The 18,252-nt window shown below is 40.3% G+C and overlaps 1 protein-coding gene and 1 pseudogene across 1 annotated transcript in view; one reads left to right on the top strand and one right to left on the bottom strand.

Annotated features, from left to right (window-relative positions):
• DLAT (dihydrolipoamide S-acetyltransferase) overlaps positions 1-13,513 on the top strand; it is a 30,545-nt gene extending 17,032 nt beyond the window's left edge. Inside the window, exons 11-14 of the mRNA XM_006890776.1 lie at positions 1,073-1,191; positions 12,315-12,477; positions 12,649-12,785; positions 13,384-13,513. Of these exons, the coding sequence (XP_006890838.1) occupies positions 1,073-1,191; positions 12,315-12,477; positions 12,649-12,785; positions 13,384-13,513 (549 nt within the window). The remainder of the gene's footprint in view (positions 1-1,072; positions 1,192-12,314; positions 12,478-12,648; positions 12,786-13,383) is intronic.
• On the bottom strand, positions 8,277-9,621 carry LOC102871911 (annotated as a pseudogene).
• Positions 13,514-18,252: the final 4,739 nt, after the last annotated feature.

The raw sequence follows: 18,252 nt of genomic DNA on the forward strand, positions 1-18,252 counted from the left end.
CGGGATGGATTGACTCAAGTGACTGGTGGATGTGTCAGATGATGAGCTTGGCTCAGGATAGAGCAGAGTTCATAGAGTACATAGGGTCACTATGAGTTGCAAGTGACTCGATGGCACATAACAACAGCAACAAGTTTTTAAGAAGTGCTTAAAAGTGAGATGAAATGAACAGAAGCAGAAGTTTGTTGTTCGATACTGTCAAGTCAACTATAACTCCTACCCACCCTCTGAACAGCATTTCTGAACTTTTTCCTATCCTGCACCGTCCCCACCACCCCTGATACGCTGTAGCCCATTGTTAACAGTTTCTGGGTCAGTCCATCTTATGGAAGATCTTCCTCTCTTCTTCCGACCCTCTTCCTTTCCCAGCATATCTTTTCCAAGGACTGGCCCTACCTGGTAACATTCCCATAGTGTAGGAGACAGAGTTTTTCAATCCTAGCCTCTGTGGAGCACCCTGATTGCACTTCCTCCAAGACAGACTTCGTTCTTCTTTTGGTAGTCCTTAGCATATAGAAGGTTACTTTTCCTAGAATGGATATGCACTAAGTCACTTTACAGAAGACCTTGGTGTACACACAGAAGAATTTGAACTTGATGAATTTATCTGTTTTAAGAAATCATCTTGGGTTTTTGTTCAGTAAAGTGATGTGATGATACCAGTATTTTAAGAAAGATAAGTCTGATAGATAGATTGGTGGTAGAAGTTAGTTGTATTTGTCATTGTACTTCGGTATGAAGTGGCCGTGATCAGGGTCTGAACTAGCAGACAGCATTATGACTAAAGTAAGAGAAAGTGATAAGAAAATCTTTTCAAAGAAATGAAAAAGAAAAGCAATGGTTATTACAGTGGCTGGCAAAGCTTTGCATGGTCGCTCCTCTGCAGCCCCACTGATCTCTCCTGCTTTCACCCTTGCTCATTCTGCTGTAGAAAGAGTGATTGACACTCACATGTACTTCTGCCTTTTGCTCCTTGCACAGAGGCCTGTATGGAAATTCTCCTGTCTTCCCTCAAAGTTTCCATTTTTGTGGCAATAAATTAAGAAACTATAATGGTTTCTTGTCTTTGCAGGTGATAGAAAAGAGTGGTGGCAAAATATCAGTCAATGATTTCATCATAAAAGCTTCTGCTTTGGCGTGTTTAAAAGTTCCTGAAGCAAATTCTTCTTGGCTGGACACAGTTATAAGACAGTAAGTATAATGCCCCTGGGGAAAGTGTGTATCCTTCAGCAGTTTTCTTATTTTATCTAGCTGTGGTTAGGAGTGAAGGGACAGTAAGAAGACATGGAAGACTGTCCTCTGGTGAAGAGGAGGTAACTGTCATATGTGAAAATGATAGAAAACTGTGGGATGACACTGAATTTAGTTAGTAAAGACTACAGAGTCTTTGTATGAGTTTGAGAATTGGAGATCAGTGTGAAAAATATATATAACTGAGTTAACAGTAGGGAGCTCTGGTAGCATAGTCCATATGGAGTTTTGCTGCTAACCCAAAGACTGAGCTTCTCTGGCTGTTCGAATCCTCCAAGGAGAAACATGGGCAGTCTGCTCCCTTGAAATTTATAGCCTTGGAAAACCTTCTGGAGCATTAGCTATGTGTTACTTCTGGCTTGAGAGCAATGAGAGAGGCTGATAACTATTTCATGAAACATGGTTGAAGTAGATGTCTTAATTCACCATGAGTCCTGCTGAGCTTTAAGGGGTAAAAATTGAAAAGGAAATGAGAGGAAAAGAACACAGTGTTAGTTAATACTCTGTAAATGACTTTTGCATTCTCATAACAACCTTAAGAGGAAGGTGGTTTTGCTCACATTCGATAGGTGAAGATGCTACAACTTGGTGGATTAACTAACTGCCTGAGTTAGTTAAGGTGGTGGTGGTGGTGGTGGTGGTGGCCGTTATGCACCATTGAGTCGGAACCAACTCATAACTGACCCTCCAGCTGGTTAACAGAGGCTCTAAATCACAAAAGTGGAGATTGCCTATCTTTCCCTCACTAAGTTCATGAGTAAGTAGCAGAACGGGGATTGGAGTCAGGATCCTAACTCGAACCTTGGCTTTTTCCATATGTGGACTCATCATTGAATTAGTTTTTATCAAAATAATAATATGTACTTTGAATTTTTTATTACATGACTGATCGAAAACCTTCCCCAACTCCTAATCCAATTCTCACTCCCAAAAGGCAACTAACTTTGAACTGTGGTTTCTACTGATATTTGTTGTTGTTGTTGTTGTTGTTAAGCGCCGTCGGGTCGCTTGCGACTCATAGTGACCCTATGTACAACAGCCCTAAACTCTGCTCTGCCCTGTGCCAATCTCATTGTCTCCAACATACCCATCCCGATTACCCCAGTCACCGAATCAATCCACCTCCTAGAGGGCCTTCCCCTCCTGCACCGTCCCTCCACCCTCCCAAGCATGACGTCCTTCTCCAAGGACCAGTCTTTCCTTACAACATGATCAAAGTATGTCAGACGAAGCCTCAGAATCTTTGCCTCCAAGGAGCAGCCCGGTTTAACCCTCTCAAGATTGAATCTGTTTGTTTTCCTAGCAGTCCATGGTATCCTCAATACTCTTCTCCAACACCACAGCTCAAAGGCATCAATTCTCCTTCTGTCCTCCTTAGTCATTGTCCAACTCCCTGATGCATAACAAGTGATTGCAAAGACCATGGCCTGTATCAGACGCACCTTAGTCTCCAGAGAGACACCATTGCTCTTCAGTACTTTAGAGAGTCCCTAACAGCAGAGACTTTCCCATCACAATACCTCCTCTAATTTCCTGGCTGCTGGTGCCAAGAGTGTTGATATTTATCTTTATATTTATCCTGACTTCTAGTGAAAAAAGTTAAGATTTAGCTCTTACTTCCCTTTTACTCACATAGTCACACTCCCCTACCATCCTCCCAAAATGATGATGGCATAAATTTTGGTTCAGTCTGTTATTGTTAATATATTTATGCCTTTCACATTAGACCATGTTATATACTATGAATAACTAAACCAAAAAACTGCTGCCATCAGGTCAAATCCAGCTTATGGAGGGCCTTCATCAGGTTTCTGAGACTGAACTTTAATAAGAGGAGACTACCTCATCATCTTCTCCTAGATGGCTATTAGGTTTGAACTGCTAACCTTTTATTTAGCAACACAACACATAGCCTACTGCACTACCAGGGACTCCTTTGAGTCCCATATGGACATGTGCTTAAGGAAATCCAATACAACCCAAAGAAAGGATGTTGAATCCACTGGCTGCTTCATAGGAGAAAGATAGTCTCCTTCCACGTGATTTACATCCTCTGAAAACCGAATGGAAGATTAGCTATCAGTTGGTTCCAGCTTCATGGCAGTAACTTTGATTGTGGACTTTGAAGCCAGAATGCCTCTCAGAAACAAGGATGGTAGACTTTGTCTAAGATATTTTGGACATGTTATGAGGAGGTGCCAGTTCTTGGGTAAAGGATAAAAATCCCTTAATTGTACTTGGTAAAATAGTGTCACAGAAGGAGAAGACAACCCTCCACGAGTTGGTTTGGCACGGTAGCTACAGCAGTGAGCTTCAGCACTGCAGAGATTGAGAGCAGGATGCAGGGTTGGGCCATGTATTGATCTGTTAAACATGCGGTCACTAGGGGTTGGAGCCTAGTCGATGGCACCTAACAACTTTGTTTTTCCAGTCCCTGGAGAAAGAGAACATATTTGGTTAAATAGAGAGTCATTGAAGGAGAGGAAGACTTTTTTTACCATGAATACTAACCTGATTGTCTAATTAACTATAGTTTCTGTATACGCGTACACCATGATTTCTTTTCAAACTCTTTGTTTTTTAATTTTTATTTAATATTGGTTTGCTTACAAAGTTCATATACACTGTTTCATACTATCCTTCATTTACATTGTGTTTCATACAATCATTCGCATTCATTATGTCTTGTAAAATTGATCACCATTAAACTATGGCCACCGTTACCCTGTCTTTCCAGATCCTCACTGGATCTTTCCCATTTACTTTACTCCCTCCTTCCTCCACTTACCAAATTGTGCAACCCTATGATTTCCCCCATCCATGCTCCCACCTTCCCCCTTTCTTGCGTCCTCAGACACGTTTTATTCTATTTCTCCAATAATGATCTTATGCACTTTTTGTCCTTATGGGACTGGGTTAGTTATTCAACATAATGCTCCTCAGTCCCTCCCAAATTATGTAGTAATTTTCTGCATTGTTGCTTCTGAGTGCTGTGTAATGTTCCATTTTGTGAATGTACCACAGTTTCTCAATCTTTTCAATTGTGGTTGGACTTTTGGGCTCTTTCCATGTTCTTGCGATTGTGAATAATGCTGCAATGAACATTGCTGTACAAATCTCCATTTGTGCCTCAGTTCTGATTTTCTTGGGGTATAGCAGTGGAATAGCTGGATCTTATGGCATTTTTATGTCCAGCTTTTTGAGGAGACACCAAACTTCCTTCCAGGGTGGTTGTACCATTTTACAATTCCATCGACGGTGTATGAGTGCCTGTCTCTACACATCTTCTCCAATACTATTGTTCGCTTTCCTTTTTTTCAAACTCATGAAGAGAACTAAAATGTTTCTGGTTAAACATAACAGGTAATCTGTCAATACTAATTTTTCTTTTTGTCACTCCTTTCTTTGAGAGCTTGTCTGAATGTTCCTTATAGTAGACTATCTCTTTCCTTGGATGGGTATAACAAATCATTACAGCCTTGAAAGCATAAAACAGCAGAGGTTTATCCTCTCAGTTCTGGAGGCCAGAGTGAAATCAGAGTGTTAGCAGGTCTGCTACCTCCACCGTCTCTGAGGGAGAGTCTTTTCTTGCTTTTGTTAGCTCTTGGTGGCCTCAGGTGGCCCTTGGCTTTGGGTCAATGACTTTAACTTAGCCTTTGTTTTCACATGTCCTCTTCCTCTGCATCTGTGTCTTCTCTCTTAAAAGCAGACTTGGCATTGGATATAGAAGCTACTTGAGAAGTCCACAATGAAATCCTCTTAAGATCCTTAATGTAATATCTACATTCTTACTGAGCCTCATTCAAATAATGTCACATTCATAGGTTCCAAAGGTTAAAAAGAGACTTCTCTTTTGGAGGGCCTATTCAGCTCACTGCATAGACTCTGAACTATATACCAATATTCAGCCCTCACAGTACTGCTGGTTCTAAGCAGACTTAGTTCTTACTTCTAATTTCACTTAATTAGAAGTGACTTAATTTTCTTCTTTTAAAAAAATTTTTTTTAATATTAATTTTAATGAAAATTTACAGAGACTTTGGATTTCTATTCATTCACTGTTGGACTTTTCTTCCCTCCCTCCCCCCTCCCCCAGTACACTACCCTCTTGGAAAAGTTTACAATCCCTCCTTTCAGGTCCACTCCAATATGCAGCCTTCACTCTGGACTCCTGTCATGACAAAAATACCTAATCACATATCCCTCTTAAACAGTTTTCTCCCTCATCTGTTTCAGTGCAATATACGTTATTGAACCCATCTTTCTCAGTCTCCCCCCAGCCCCAGTGTCAGTACTGTTTTACAACAGTGGCACCATGCAGTATTTGTCCTTTTGTGACTGAAATACTTCACTCAGCATAATGTCCTCCAGGGTCACCCATTTTGAATAATATTGCATGAGTTCTTGTTTTTCAATGCAGCATAGTATTCCATTGTGTGAATATACCACAGCTTCTCTTATCCATTCATTTGTTGATGGGCACTTAGGTTGTTTCCAGCTCCTTGCTTTTGTGAACAAAGCTGTGATAAACATGGGTGTGCATAGAAGTAACTTAATTTTTTAAAAAAATACTGTTTTTAGCAAATTAGTATCCTCCCGGAGGTCTTAATGACTCTAAACACAAGGCTTAAATTGTAGAAAACAATCTACACAGACCCTCAAGAGTGCCTTCATACAGCATCAAGCCATTGGAAGTCCAAAATGGAAGAGGAAGGCTTTGCAATATTGTTGTTGTTAAGTGCCATCTATTTCTAACCACATAAACAAGACTTTAACTTTGTTCTATAACTGTTGTCCTTTCTCTAAGTTTATAAAGTTTCCACAGGTATGTTTAGGAAGTGGATGCCACTCCTGCTTCCAAGCCTGTCTTAATCTGTTAGCTAACCAGATAATGTCAACCATGTGTAACCATTATGGCACTTGACAGACCAATGGCACAGCGTTCAGTATCACAGCAATCCATAGTTAACTCAATACAGAGAAATAACAGAAGAGTGCTGTAACACTTAGGAGCGTTCATTTCAAAAATAATAACAATCAGGCCCGAGGGCCCAAATGAATTAAAACATGGCTGCAGCAGGTCCACCTATGCTTCAAGTTTCCCTCGGCTCCCGTCAAAGGCCTCCGGTGAGCCAACCAGGACCCAGAGTTCTTCCCTGCCAGCAGAGAAAAGTATATACATGTTGTTGTTGTTGTTATGTGCTGTCAAGTCGCTTGCAACTCATAGCGACCCTATGTACAACAGCCCTAAACTCTGCTCTGTCCTATGCCAATCACACCGTCTCCGATACACCCATCCCAATTACCCCCGTCACTGAATCAATCCACCTCATAGAGGGCCTTCCTCGCTGCACTGTCCCTCCACCCTACCAAGCATGATGTCCCTCTCTAAGGACCAGTCTCTCCTCACAACATGTCCAAAGTATGTTAGACGGAGCCTCAGAATCCTTGCCTCCAAGAAGCTGCACAGTTTAACCCTTTCCAGGATGAATCTGTTTGTTTTCCTAGCAGTCCATGGTATCCTCAGTACTCTTATCCAGCACCACAGCTCGAAGGCATCAATTCTCCTTCTATCCTCCTTAGTCACTGTCCCACTCTCTGATGCATAACAAATGATAGCAAAGACCACTGCCTATATCAGATACACCTTAGTCTCCAGAGAGACACCATTGCTCTTCAGTACTTTGGAGAGGTCCCTAACAGCAGACTTTCACATGGCAATACATCTTACATAGGGACCTTTAAAGACCTGTCAATTTTTAAGTACAACAAAGAAGAAAGCTTCAGTTAATATAGAGAGTCCTGAATATAGGACCGCCAAGTAAACAAATAAGTCTGTCTTGGAGAGGATGAAACCAAGTTTCTCCTTGGAGCGTAGGATTTTGAAGCTCCATCTCACATACTTTGGGCCCGTGGCCAGGATAGACCAGTCTTTGGAGAAGGACATCATACTTGGAAAGGTGGAGGGACAGCACAACAGACGAAGACCCTGGACAAGATGGATTTATACAGTAACTGAGGTAATGAGGGTAGATGTTTCGGAGTCAGTGAGACTGGTTCAGGACAGGGCAGGCTCCCGAGCTGATGTACATATGGTCACTATGAGTCGCAGCTGACTCGAAGGCATATAACAACTACAGCTGACCCTGAGACCCTATTCTCTGAACCAAATCACCTGCCCTCTTGTCTCTTACCCTGAGAACACAACAAGAAAGGGAAAATAGCAAGAACAGCCCAAAAGGATGACTGAAACCACTAGGGGTTTTTCAGATAATACAGAAAAACAACCAACCCAGAGGTTTTGTTTTAAGATAGAAGAGACAGACTTTAGTATTTTTCAAATTCTGTTCAGATCCCGTCCATCCCCTGGGAAAGAAAGAAGGAAATGAAACAAATCTAAGAGCTTAACGTATTACAAGTTTAGGCTCTTTACATAAGTTATTTCACTTAAATCTTATAAGCTCACAAAAAGTTATATCTATTTTGCTGGGAGTGGGTGCTTGAGGCTCAGAGATGTCAACTGTATTACAAAAGCTGACACAGCTCCCAAGTGACAGAACAAAGGTTCAGACCCAGTTTATGTGACTACTAGACTTCTTTCTTACCATACTAAGGCTTTCTAATTACAGGGCTCAGAATTCAAGATAGAAAAGTATAGTGTTTGCTTGACTATATTAGCCTCAACTTTTGACCTTGGAACTCAGGAAGAAAAACCTTTTCATATAAAACCAACCAACCCCTAGCTAACAGGGGAAGGAACATTTTGAATGCTAGCCAAATGCTGGCTGCCAGAAGCAACTTCCTTCAATATTTCTAGCCTATTTAAAAAAACAAAAACAAAAACACACCAATCTTTTCTTGACATTGGGTCATTTGGAAATAATTACCCACATTTATACGTTAAGATATTTTACCTCATTGAAAAAAAAGAGATAAATATTATATTAGAGCCTTTTCAGACTTCTATGTGTCTGCCGCTGAGTTGAGTCAGTGGTCAGCTCTTTAATGTAATATGGACTTCACTATTACAATTCCGCAACAAAAGGTGTATGCTCCAAATTCTACTTGCTGCCATTGATTTTTTGCCGGAAACAAACTTTGTTGCAGTGTTTTTGATGTCACTAGCAGTCACTGAATCAATCTGCCGAAGGACTGCGGTTGGCGGCATGTAAGAACCAGCAACTAGAGCCTGGAATCCAACTTCATTCAGAAAACCCTTGGAAGATTCCACCGACATTAGGTATCTAGCTTTCAGCTTGTTAATTGGCAGCTTGGATGACTGTATCTGAAAGGCTTCCCTGAGCAATCGCGTTTACTTTGTCATAGGCAGCCTTGATGACATCTCTAGCAGCTGTAGCTTGTGAAATCGTGTAGATCTCCAAGAGCCCAGAATCTGAGTAGCTGGCATTAAAAGCATAGACATCAAATGGCTGGTTAATTCCCTTTGCAACAGCCTCTTAGAGGGAGCTGGTGGCGTTGCTGCCCCTCTTGACGTGGGGTCCTGCACCGAGCACATGCTGAAGCACGCTGAACGCATTCACTTCCTATGGCAGCGCTTTCTGTCATGAGAGCAGCATAGACCAGGCTGTCTCCACCCTGCTCTCAAATTTCACCTCCAGGATACACGGTCTTTGCACCAGATAAACCTAGACCACCTCTCATGTTGAGAAACTGTTCAGCAACTTGCTTTAGCACAGGGTGCCTCACACCAAGTCCAGTCAAAGCCATTCTTGCACTTGTAAAGTGGTTTTGAACAAAGAAATGTTAACTCCTCTGATGTCACCTTTCCAATCCTATAATCAGGACAGTATGAAGAATTAGCCAAGGCATTCCGGTAAGCTGCTGCATGTACATTTTCAGTGACATGAGTCTGTGGATTCTGGAAAGCCACAGCTTTGTCGATCTTTAACTGAGACTGAAGAGCAGCTACTTCCCAGTGACGAAATTCTGGTGCTGTGGTGACATTGAGCAGGAACTCCATTAGAATATCAGCATCACCCTGCGGGCCTTCCACAAGTGTAAGCCATGTGTCCCCTTGTACTTATACTTAAGCTACCACCAACTACTTCAATTCCATGAGTTATCCTCAAAGATGATAATCCTTTTGTGATCAAACTGGATGCAAGACGCAGCATATAAGAGGTTCCCAAACTGTCGGAGTCCTCATTCCTGCTGCCAGCTTTAATAAACAAGCCCATTCTTGAGGCAGGGGCATAGTTTTCCAGGGAAGCAATCACTAAGCCGTTTGGTAAACTCAAGGTCCTGAGGTGGTGGAAGCGCTCCTCTGGGGGCAGCCGCGGCTTTGACTCTGGGAGCAACTTTGAGGGAATTAAATCGCAAGAGGGTCCTGGCTCTGGTTAGCAGCTTCATGGCTCAAGGCCATCCAGCACAAGGTCACGGGCGGGTCACAGGAAAGCAAGATGGTGGAGGAAGTCATTTCTAGCTTTTTTATCTAAGCAATATTATATGGACACTGGAGGAAATTTACACAGAAGCAAAGACCATTTATTCCTGGCATTTAACAATATAAAAAATGCAGGTGATTGGATTCCAAATGCCAGGTTAAGGCAAGGCTGAGAGAAAGACGACTGAAGAAGGCATCGGGGGTTTGGGGAGAGAAAGACGACTGAAGAAGGCATCGGGGGTTTGGGGGTGGCGAGGTGGGGGTAGAAAGGATCAAATTCACCCTCTCAAGCTCAAGACCTATGGTTGCAGGCAATGAGATGCAGAAGAGCCTCTGAATGTGGTTATGAAGAAAAGTCTCAATTTGACACCAGGGTTATATTGGGGGTCAAGGCAAGGAATACCCATTTTTCTCAAAAGTTAATTGAGAGGGGGTACAGATAAAAATGAGGGCGACTCCAAGAAAGGCAGCTTTAAGTAGGACTTTGAATTTTGTTCTCCATGTTTTCTCTCATTTTTTTGCTTCAGATGATTAGAGCTCGCAATTGTAGGTGGCTGCTTGTGAGCTTTTAAGACCCCAGGCACTACTCACCAAAGTAGTTTGTATTAGTGATCTCTGTTCTGCCAGTTGACTGTGGTCCTGGGACTATGGATTTGCTTCCTAAGGCGTCCAGAGCCTCCCTCAATGCAAGGTCTGCTTTCTCCTCTGCTGAGCTGTAATTAAATTGCGACTCCATGTAAAGTAGCTTGGAATGGAGCAAAATGATTCATGATCTGTTGTGGATGGACTTTTAGGATCCCTGGGATTCTTCTCACTGTCTGAAATTTTGGAAGTAGCTTGCCAGGCCTTTATTTCTAGTCTCTTACATACTCTTTAGCATTATAGCAACACAAGTCTCCACTGACAGACATGGTGGCCACGCATGAGGTGCACCTAAACCTGAGAGTCCCTAAGTGAAAGGTAAGGATTCTGCTACTGAGTCAGTACTGAATTCTACTATGGAATTCTGTCCCTAAGCCATTTACATTAGGGAGCTCTGGTGACTTAGTGCTAAGAAACTGAACTGCAGTCCCAAAGGCACACAGTTCAAATCCACCAGCTGCTCCACAGGAAAAAGATGGGCATTCTCATCCTGTGTGATTAATTCCCTCTGAAAACCCACTGGAGAGTCAGCTATGGGTCCATTCTGATTCCACAGTACACAACAAGAAGCCATTTACAGCAGAAATAATTCCACCCATGGCAATGCCCTGTTGTCAAAGAAGAACTGAACTCCATAAAGGTACTTTGAATTGTAGTCAAGTCATTAATACCTACAGGGCACAGGATTTGGTCCTTGGAGTTTGTGCATTTTATGCTGAAAGCTAGAGTTCTTTGGTTGGAGGTGGTCCTATACTTTGATCTGAAGTTCTTAACTTAATGAGTGCTGAACAATTCAGTAGGCCCCTTACAGTCCACAAACTCCCAAGATACAGTTCAGGAGTCTGTGAACTTGCATGGGATTGGAAATGATTGGATTTTCCCCCTCACTAACCTCTTAACTGAAATTCCACATTTCCTCTATTATAAATATAAAAATACTTTTAACACTACTTGTGTCATGACTATATTCACCGAGTATTGTGCCTGGTACCAGTAAGGTCACTTGTTTTCCTACCATATTAAAGTTGTTACAGACGGCTTAAACTAGTATCGTGCTAGCCCTGGAATGTGATCTTGTTACTGTGTTAATACAGAGCACATATGTAATGATTTTAGTTTTCACATAATTTTCTAATGAACTTTAATGTAGTTGTTTTCTTTTATAATTTAAGTATTTTATTGATTGTGCTAAAATTTGAGAAGGGACCCAATGCAGGAAAGGGCTCATGATGCAGGAGAAGACAACACTGTCCTGGGGTCTCAGCACCCCAGAGTGCAGTTCTTCCCAGCTCCTTGTCCTTTTTCTGCTCCATCTCTGCTTGTGGGCACTCGGCTCCAGCCAGCCCACCTATTTTAGAAATCCTTGAGGTTCTGGTTGCTTAATTCTTTTTGAATTCAGAACCATTTTTCCATGTTTTAGTCCAGGTGAAATGTGAGTTTGGAGGGTGGCAGCATTTCTCCTTTATTTTTAAAATGTGCAAGTCAAGATGGGTATGGCAAAATACATATACAGGAAAAAACATCGCTCTGGCCAAACAGTAACACAGGCTAGCTTTAAAATATTTTAGAATTTTGGGAGCTCTGGTGGCCTAGTGGCAAGGAGCTGCAACTACAATCCCAGAGGCGCACGGTTTAAATCCACCAGATGCTCTACTGGGGAAGGAGAGACAATCTCCTCCTGTACCAGTCAGATCTGATTTGATGGTACACGCACACAAAAATAATAAAATTTAAAAAAAAATTTTTTAGAATTTCAATCTTGGTGCTAAGGGGTGTTGGTGACATAGAGGATAACATGTCGGGTTGACAGAAAGTAGGCAGCTTGAACCTGCGAGGCTCCTAGGGAGAAAGGTGAACAGTCGCCTCTGGTAACAACTTAACAGCCTCAGGAAGCTGGTGGACGGGCGCTCCGAGTTGGAGCCGACTTGATGGCAGTGGATGGGTTGTTGCTTTGCCTGGCACATAGGCCCTTCTAAGTACTGCTGTCAGTCGTTTACATTTCCTTCTTTTCCAATAGAAATCACGTTGTTGATGTTAGTGTCGCCGTCAGTACTCCTGCTGGACTCATCACACCCATTGTATTTAATGCACATATAAAAGGGCTGGAAACCATTGCCAGTGATGTTGTTTCTTTAGCAACCAAAGCTCGAGAGGGTAAGCTACAGCCACATGAGTTCCAGGTGAGGCATCATTTACTTCTCTAACCACATAATTTACTGTTTTTTGATTCTGCTTGTATTCTCACTGACACATCTTGAAAACTAGAAAATAAATTAAGTAACATTTATAATTTTTTTTATGATTTATTTTGATAAGCATTTTGATCCATTAAAATTTTTTTCCCCCTCTAGGGTGGCACTTTTACAATCTCCAATTTAGGAATGTTTGGTATTAAGAATTTCTCTGCTATTATTAACCCACCTCAAGCGTGTATTTTGGCAATCGGTGCTTCAGAAGATAGGCTTGTTCCAGCAGATAATGAGAAAGGGTAAGGACCAAAATGGGGACGGAGGTGTAAACTCATCCTCATTACACTAATCCCTTTTTAGGGTCTTAATTTTTACGAAAGACTGCAATTGTCATTAATATGATATATTGGGATTTCAGTTCATGACAGACAAGTAGAGACTGAAGCTTCTAAGTATAGCAACTTATTCATTTTAGTAAATGCAGTAAATCCATTTGAGAATAGAAGCCATCATTATATCAGAGATCAGCACACTTTTGTAAAGAGTGAGACAGTAGAATGTTGAGGTTTTGTGGGCCTGATGGTCTCTATTTAAGTATTCCACTTGGCATTGCAGTGTGAAAGCAGTCTAGGTTACATAAATGAATGGACCTGACTAAATTCCAGTGAACTTTTAATAAAAGTTAAGTGCAAGTGTAGTTTAACTGTAGTTTGGTGATCCATACTCCAGTTGGATGTTTATTCAAATTGTTAATCGGAATTGGAGGGATAGGGAACATGATGGGTAGGGAGAAAATAATGTTACTTGTTTCAGATTATAGAGTAGGAATCAGCATTTGGGCTGGTTAACGGGCTGAGCTCTAATGATGTCATTCGGAGTATGTTTCTGTTTCTCTAGGTTTGACGTGGCGAGCATGATGTCTGTTACACTCAGCTGTGATCATCGGGTTGTGGATGGAGCAGTGGGAGCTCAGTGGCTTGCTGAGTTTAAAAAGTACCTTGAAAAACCTGTTACTATGTTGCTGTAATTAGCCCAAGAATTTCTGATATCTCCTAGGTCACATTGGTTCATTCTTACCAGATATTTATATTAAGCCGGTGGTTCTTTTTATTTTAAATTTAACCAGTTCTTTTTATTATTTTGAATGTGTCCAAGTAAGTTATTTTTAACGGGCATTACTGGATTTTTCTAATGCCAATTACATGCAATTATTATTACATTTAAAAATTAAATACCTGATTATAAGTTGTGTGCTGCTTGGTCAAAGGTCATGTGGCCTAGAGCTTTAGTAATAAATATATTCCCAAGACATGCCAAAGGCAGAACTGTGGAGACAGCTATAATCTTGACGTTCACAATACAGTTCCCTAAGGTGTGCTTGGATTTAGGAGAGAGAGAAGTGGGGGAAATGATTTCTTTTGGAGAAAGTACTGGAATTGAACTTGATTTTGAAATTTAACCCCAGTTTAAAGTTTTCTGTTTCATGATCTTGGTTTAGTATGAACAGAGGATAAAAAACTTTAAGAAAGTTAATGTTTTCTTAGACATCTCCCACTATTCATTGTCCATTTTCTGTGAATCCCTAAATCGTTGTTTTCCCATCTTGAGATGAAGGTATAAAGAAGTTACTTATTGTAAATGAACATTTGTGTGAATATTTATTTAAACAAATGTGTTATTATGGTGTCAGAATTCTGTAATTCCCTTATAGAATGCTTATAGACTTGAACAAACATTTTGTTTTTTTTTTTGAACAAACATTTTGAAAGTAAAATCCTTACTCCAAGACTAATCAGTGGTAACCAATTAAGCAAGTGAACTTAATTATCAAAATTCTTTACTCAGAATAAATAGAAGCTTTATCAAATAACTGTGGAGTAAGTGTACATTTATAAATCTGGTTACTAGAGTTGGAGATGTGCCAAAAACCACCTGAAACCAAGTCATTCTGAAAAGGAGAAATAGATTAGTAAACAACACAGGGCCTAAAAGACATGCCCTAAACTAGGGGTCATTTCTACTTGGATAAAGTAGAAAATGGTAAATATGTACATAAAGTGTTCTAGCTTTCCACTCAGTGGTGATTCCCTGTAAAATAAGAAAGCTGTAAATCCTGTTGGAGAAAAAAAAGGTATCATAAAGGAGCTCCCTGGTAGCCGAGTAGTAAGTGGTCATCAGCTAACTGAAAAGTTGGCAGTTAAAACCTCCTAGGCTCTGTGTGGGTTTGGAAAAGCTCTAACTGGTCAGTAAGAGGTACAGTTTTGGTTACCTTATCCTAACAGTTAACTGTTTTCTGTTTTGTTATGATTTACCTTTCCTTTGTGGGGAAGGAGGAGTAATATTCAAAATAATAGAGATTAACTGGGAACGTTATTACAATTCCAGACTTTCTGTTGAGTTAATGAGTTTTAGTAAATGTTTGGGATTGTTTATATCTATTTAAAATAAATTGGCCAGTGCCTCCTTATATATGTAACATATGAAGCTAGCCCTGAAATTTATTCTAAGTCTTTCAGTGTTGAATATATTTCTGAATGTTCACTATTATCTGGTGTACAAGTGACACTCCATATATTCCAGAAATCATTTGCTGTATTATTAAAAAAACCCTACATATATATGTTTTCTTTTTTTAGTAATAGTTTGGCTTTGACTAAAGATTATGTATAAAGAACAAGCTTATCTATCATAAGGGACCACCATTCTCATGAGCCAAATCTGGTTCAAACCTGAAATGTCAAGGATAATTCATTCTTTGCTTATGCTTATGGCTCTGTTCCCTTGAAAGAAAAAATAAAAATTATTATCTTTTTAAAAAATTGTTCTGAGCTATGCTCTAAACCTAGGTTATTTCTCTTACCTGGACTGAAAAAGGCCAAACTAATATCTTGGGTTCAAATTAGATTGTAAAAAAATTAAACTATATGTTTTCAGCACGTCTGGTCTAATTTTTTTATCTGTTTGAAAATATTTCTCATATTAAATGATTACGATCCAGGAAGAGCTTTGTTTGTAATTACACACTGTCAATAGAGACTGGCCCAAATACAGATGACTTGAGTTTGTGTTGTTAGATGCCATCAAGTCAACACAGCTCGTAGTGACCCTGTGGATAAGAGATCTCAACTTTTCTGTATCCTGTGCCACTTCACATCTCCCATGCTTGGCCCCAGTGCTAGGCACTGTGTTTATAGACCTGTTAAAGTGAGACCTGAGTTTATAAAGACATAATCTAGCACTTAAATCTCAAAAGAATCACCTTGGAACATGACACATATTAGCTAGATCCAAGTGTAATCTTGTTCTAGTAGATACTTTATTCTGAGTTTTAGAAGTGTGAAGTTAGGGGATCCCAAAGCATTCTCTCCAAAAGGACTGTATTGCAGAGGAATAATCATCACCTAGTAATGTAAAAGTCCTAGAATACAATAGAAGTACCCGTATCTAAATCTGTGAATGTCTGTTAAAAAAATTTCAACATTTACATCTAAACTAGTTTCACATATTATTAGAACTCTTCCTATGTAGTTGGGGCCTTGGGGTTTTTTTGATAGAGTAGGAAATGAGAGATGTTAAAATCCATTGATGCAGCATAAGTGAAAATATTTGGAGAAAAAAATTAAAACAGCAACTAAAAGCAACAAAATATAATGTTGATTGGTATCCATAATTTGTTATGATCCATACTGTTATGGAAAATTTTATAGTCAATAAAACATAAACATCTTTCTGATATTCTGTGCTTTTAGTCAGTATTCTTTTAATGTAAGCAGTGATCGATAACCCTTCTCTATGGCTTCATCCAAACCCAGCTTGATCTTCTGGCAGTTCTTTGTGACTATACTGCTTCATTTGTTTCTAAATAATCTTCAGCAAGATTTTACTTGTGTGATGATAAATGTTCCATAATTTCTGCATTCTGTTGGGTTATTTTTTTAATGGGAACAGATACAGATCTTGTAAATGTTTGATGAAACACTTCAACTAGTATTCAATCAGGTCCTGGAGCCTTACTTTTTGCCAGTACCTTCAATGTAGTCTGGATGTCTTCCTTTGATACCTTTGGTTCTTAATCATATTATTTCCTAAAATGGTTCACTGTCATTTCTTTATGGTACAATGACTGTTCCATATTCGTTTTTATGCTCATAGAATCCTTCAGTCTTGCATCTTGAGGCTTGAATTGTTTTCCTTAAGTCCTTTTAGCTTGAGAATTGTGTATTTTTCTCTTATTTTTGTGGGGCTTTTTTCCCTTTTGCTTCTCAAACTCCAGCTTTTTTTACACTTCATGGTAATACTTTGTCTTCTTGAGCTGCCCCTTAAAATCTCCCTGGCTTCCTTCATCTTCCTTTAGCTTCCTTACATTCTAGAGCAAATGTCAAATCTTCTGACATCAATTTTGGTACTTTTTCTTTCTTTCCCGCCTTTTATTTTGTTCATGTGTTAAACACAATGCACTGAGCGTGGGATTAGCAAAAATCTGGACTCCCATCAATGGAAGAATCCCCAGCAACACTAACAGGAGCACAAAACCAATTCTGTGAGGTCAGATGTGCCCCATGCGTCTGCATCATCCTCTTACTAGCCATCCCTTCCACAGAGCTTGATAATTTGTACCTGTGACAAGACGAACTCACCAGCAATACTTAGAATTACAGAGTTTATTAGAGAAGTAGCAGATTCCAATTCTAGTTGGAAACATGAAAGAGAACAATTACTAAGGACAGCCTCCTGTCAGCCATGCTAGCAGGCAGACCTTTCTCTGACCTTCAGCGTTGTGGCTTTGGTCTCTGGGGGGTAGGCAGTGTTACAGAGATCTTCGTTGTGGCTGTGTGCCATAGATTGAGTTTACAGAGGTAGTCAGTATATTGCAGGGGAGGAAACTGCCCATCCTCCCATGGAGCAGCTGGTGGATTTGAACTGCAGTGCAGTTTTCTTGCCACTAGGTCAGCAGAGCTCCCACAAAGCACTTTAGTTTTGCCAGTTATGTGACTCCCCTTTTGCCCTTGTCATGCTCCCCACTCCACCCGTAAGCCTAGGCCAAGATGCTATGCTCTCTCTTCTGTGACTCCAGTGTCGTTTTCCACCACCTTTGCTGTGGACTAAGTTGCTGCCTCACTGCTGCTAGCACTACTGTCTTGGTCTTGGGTGTATTACACTGTGTGCTGCTTTATTGATGTCTGTGAAATTCCTGTTTTCTGCCTCTACCTGCTCTCAAGCCTGATGAAATAGAAAACTGATCAGTTCTGATGATAAAGAGATCTATACATGTTTCCACCCAAAAGATGCTATTTGTACACACAGCCATGTGCCATCTGCATAATGCAGGTTGTTGAGTCTTCCTCTGATCCTGATGTCACATTCTTCATCAAGTTCAGCCTCTTGAATGGTTGAATAGGAAGGTATGGAGAAAGGATACAGCCCTGTCAAAACAACTTTCTTTATTTTGAACCATGCTGTTCTTTTTCTGTTTAAATAGCTCCTTGTTCTAGGTTTTGCTTGAGCACAATTAAGTGTTCTGAGATTTTCATTCTTCTCAGTGTTAGCCATAATTTGTGATCCACGGTCAAATACTTTTACTATTTGCTATTAAATATAGTTAATAATGGTGCAACCACTGTGGAAAGCATTGAGGCGCTTTCTCAAAAAGTTGCAAATAAAGATACCATTTGAGCCAGCAATTCCACTACTGGGAATATACCCTAAAGAGACCATAAATGACATCCAAGTAGATATATGTATACCCATGTTTATCGCGGCTTTGTT

The sequence above is a fragment of the Elephantulus edwardii genome, unplaced genomic scaffold (genome assembly GCF_000299155.1).
Source record: "Elephantulus edwardii isolate Elephantulus edwardi_28Jun2011 unplaced genomic scaffold, EleEdw1.0 scaffold00093, whole genome shotgun sequence".
NCBI lineage: Eukaryota > Metazoa > Chordata > Mammalia > Macroscelidea > Macroscelididae > Elephantulus > Elephantulus edwardii.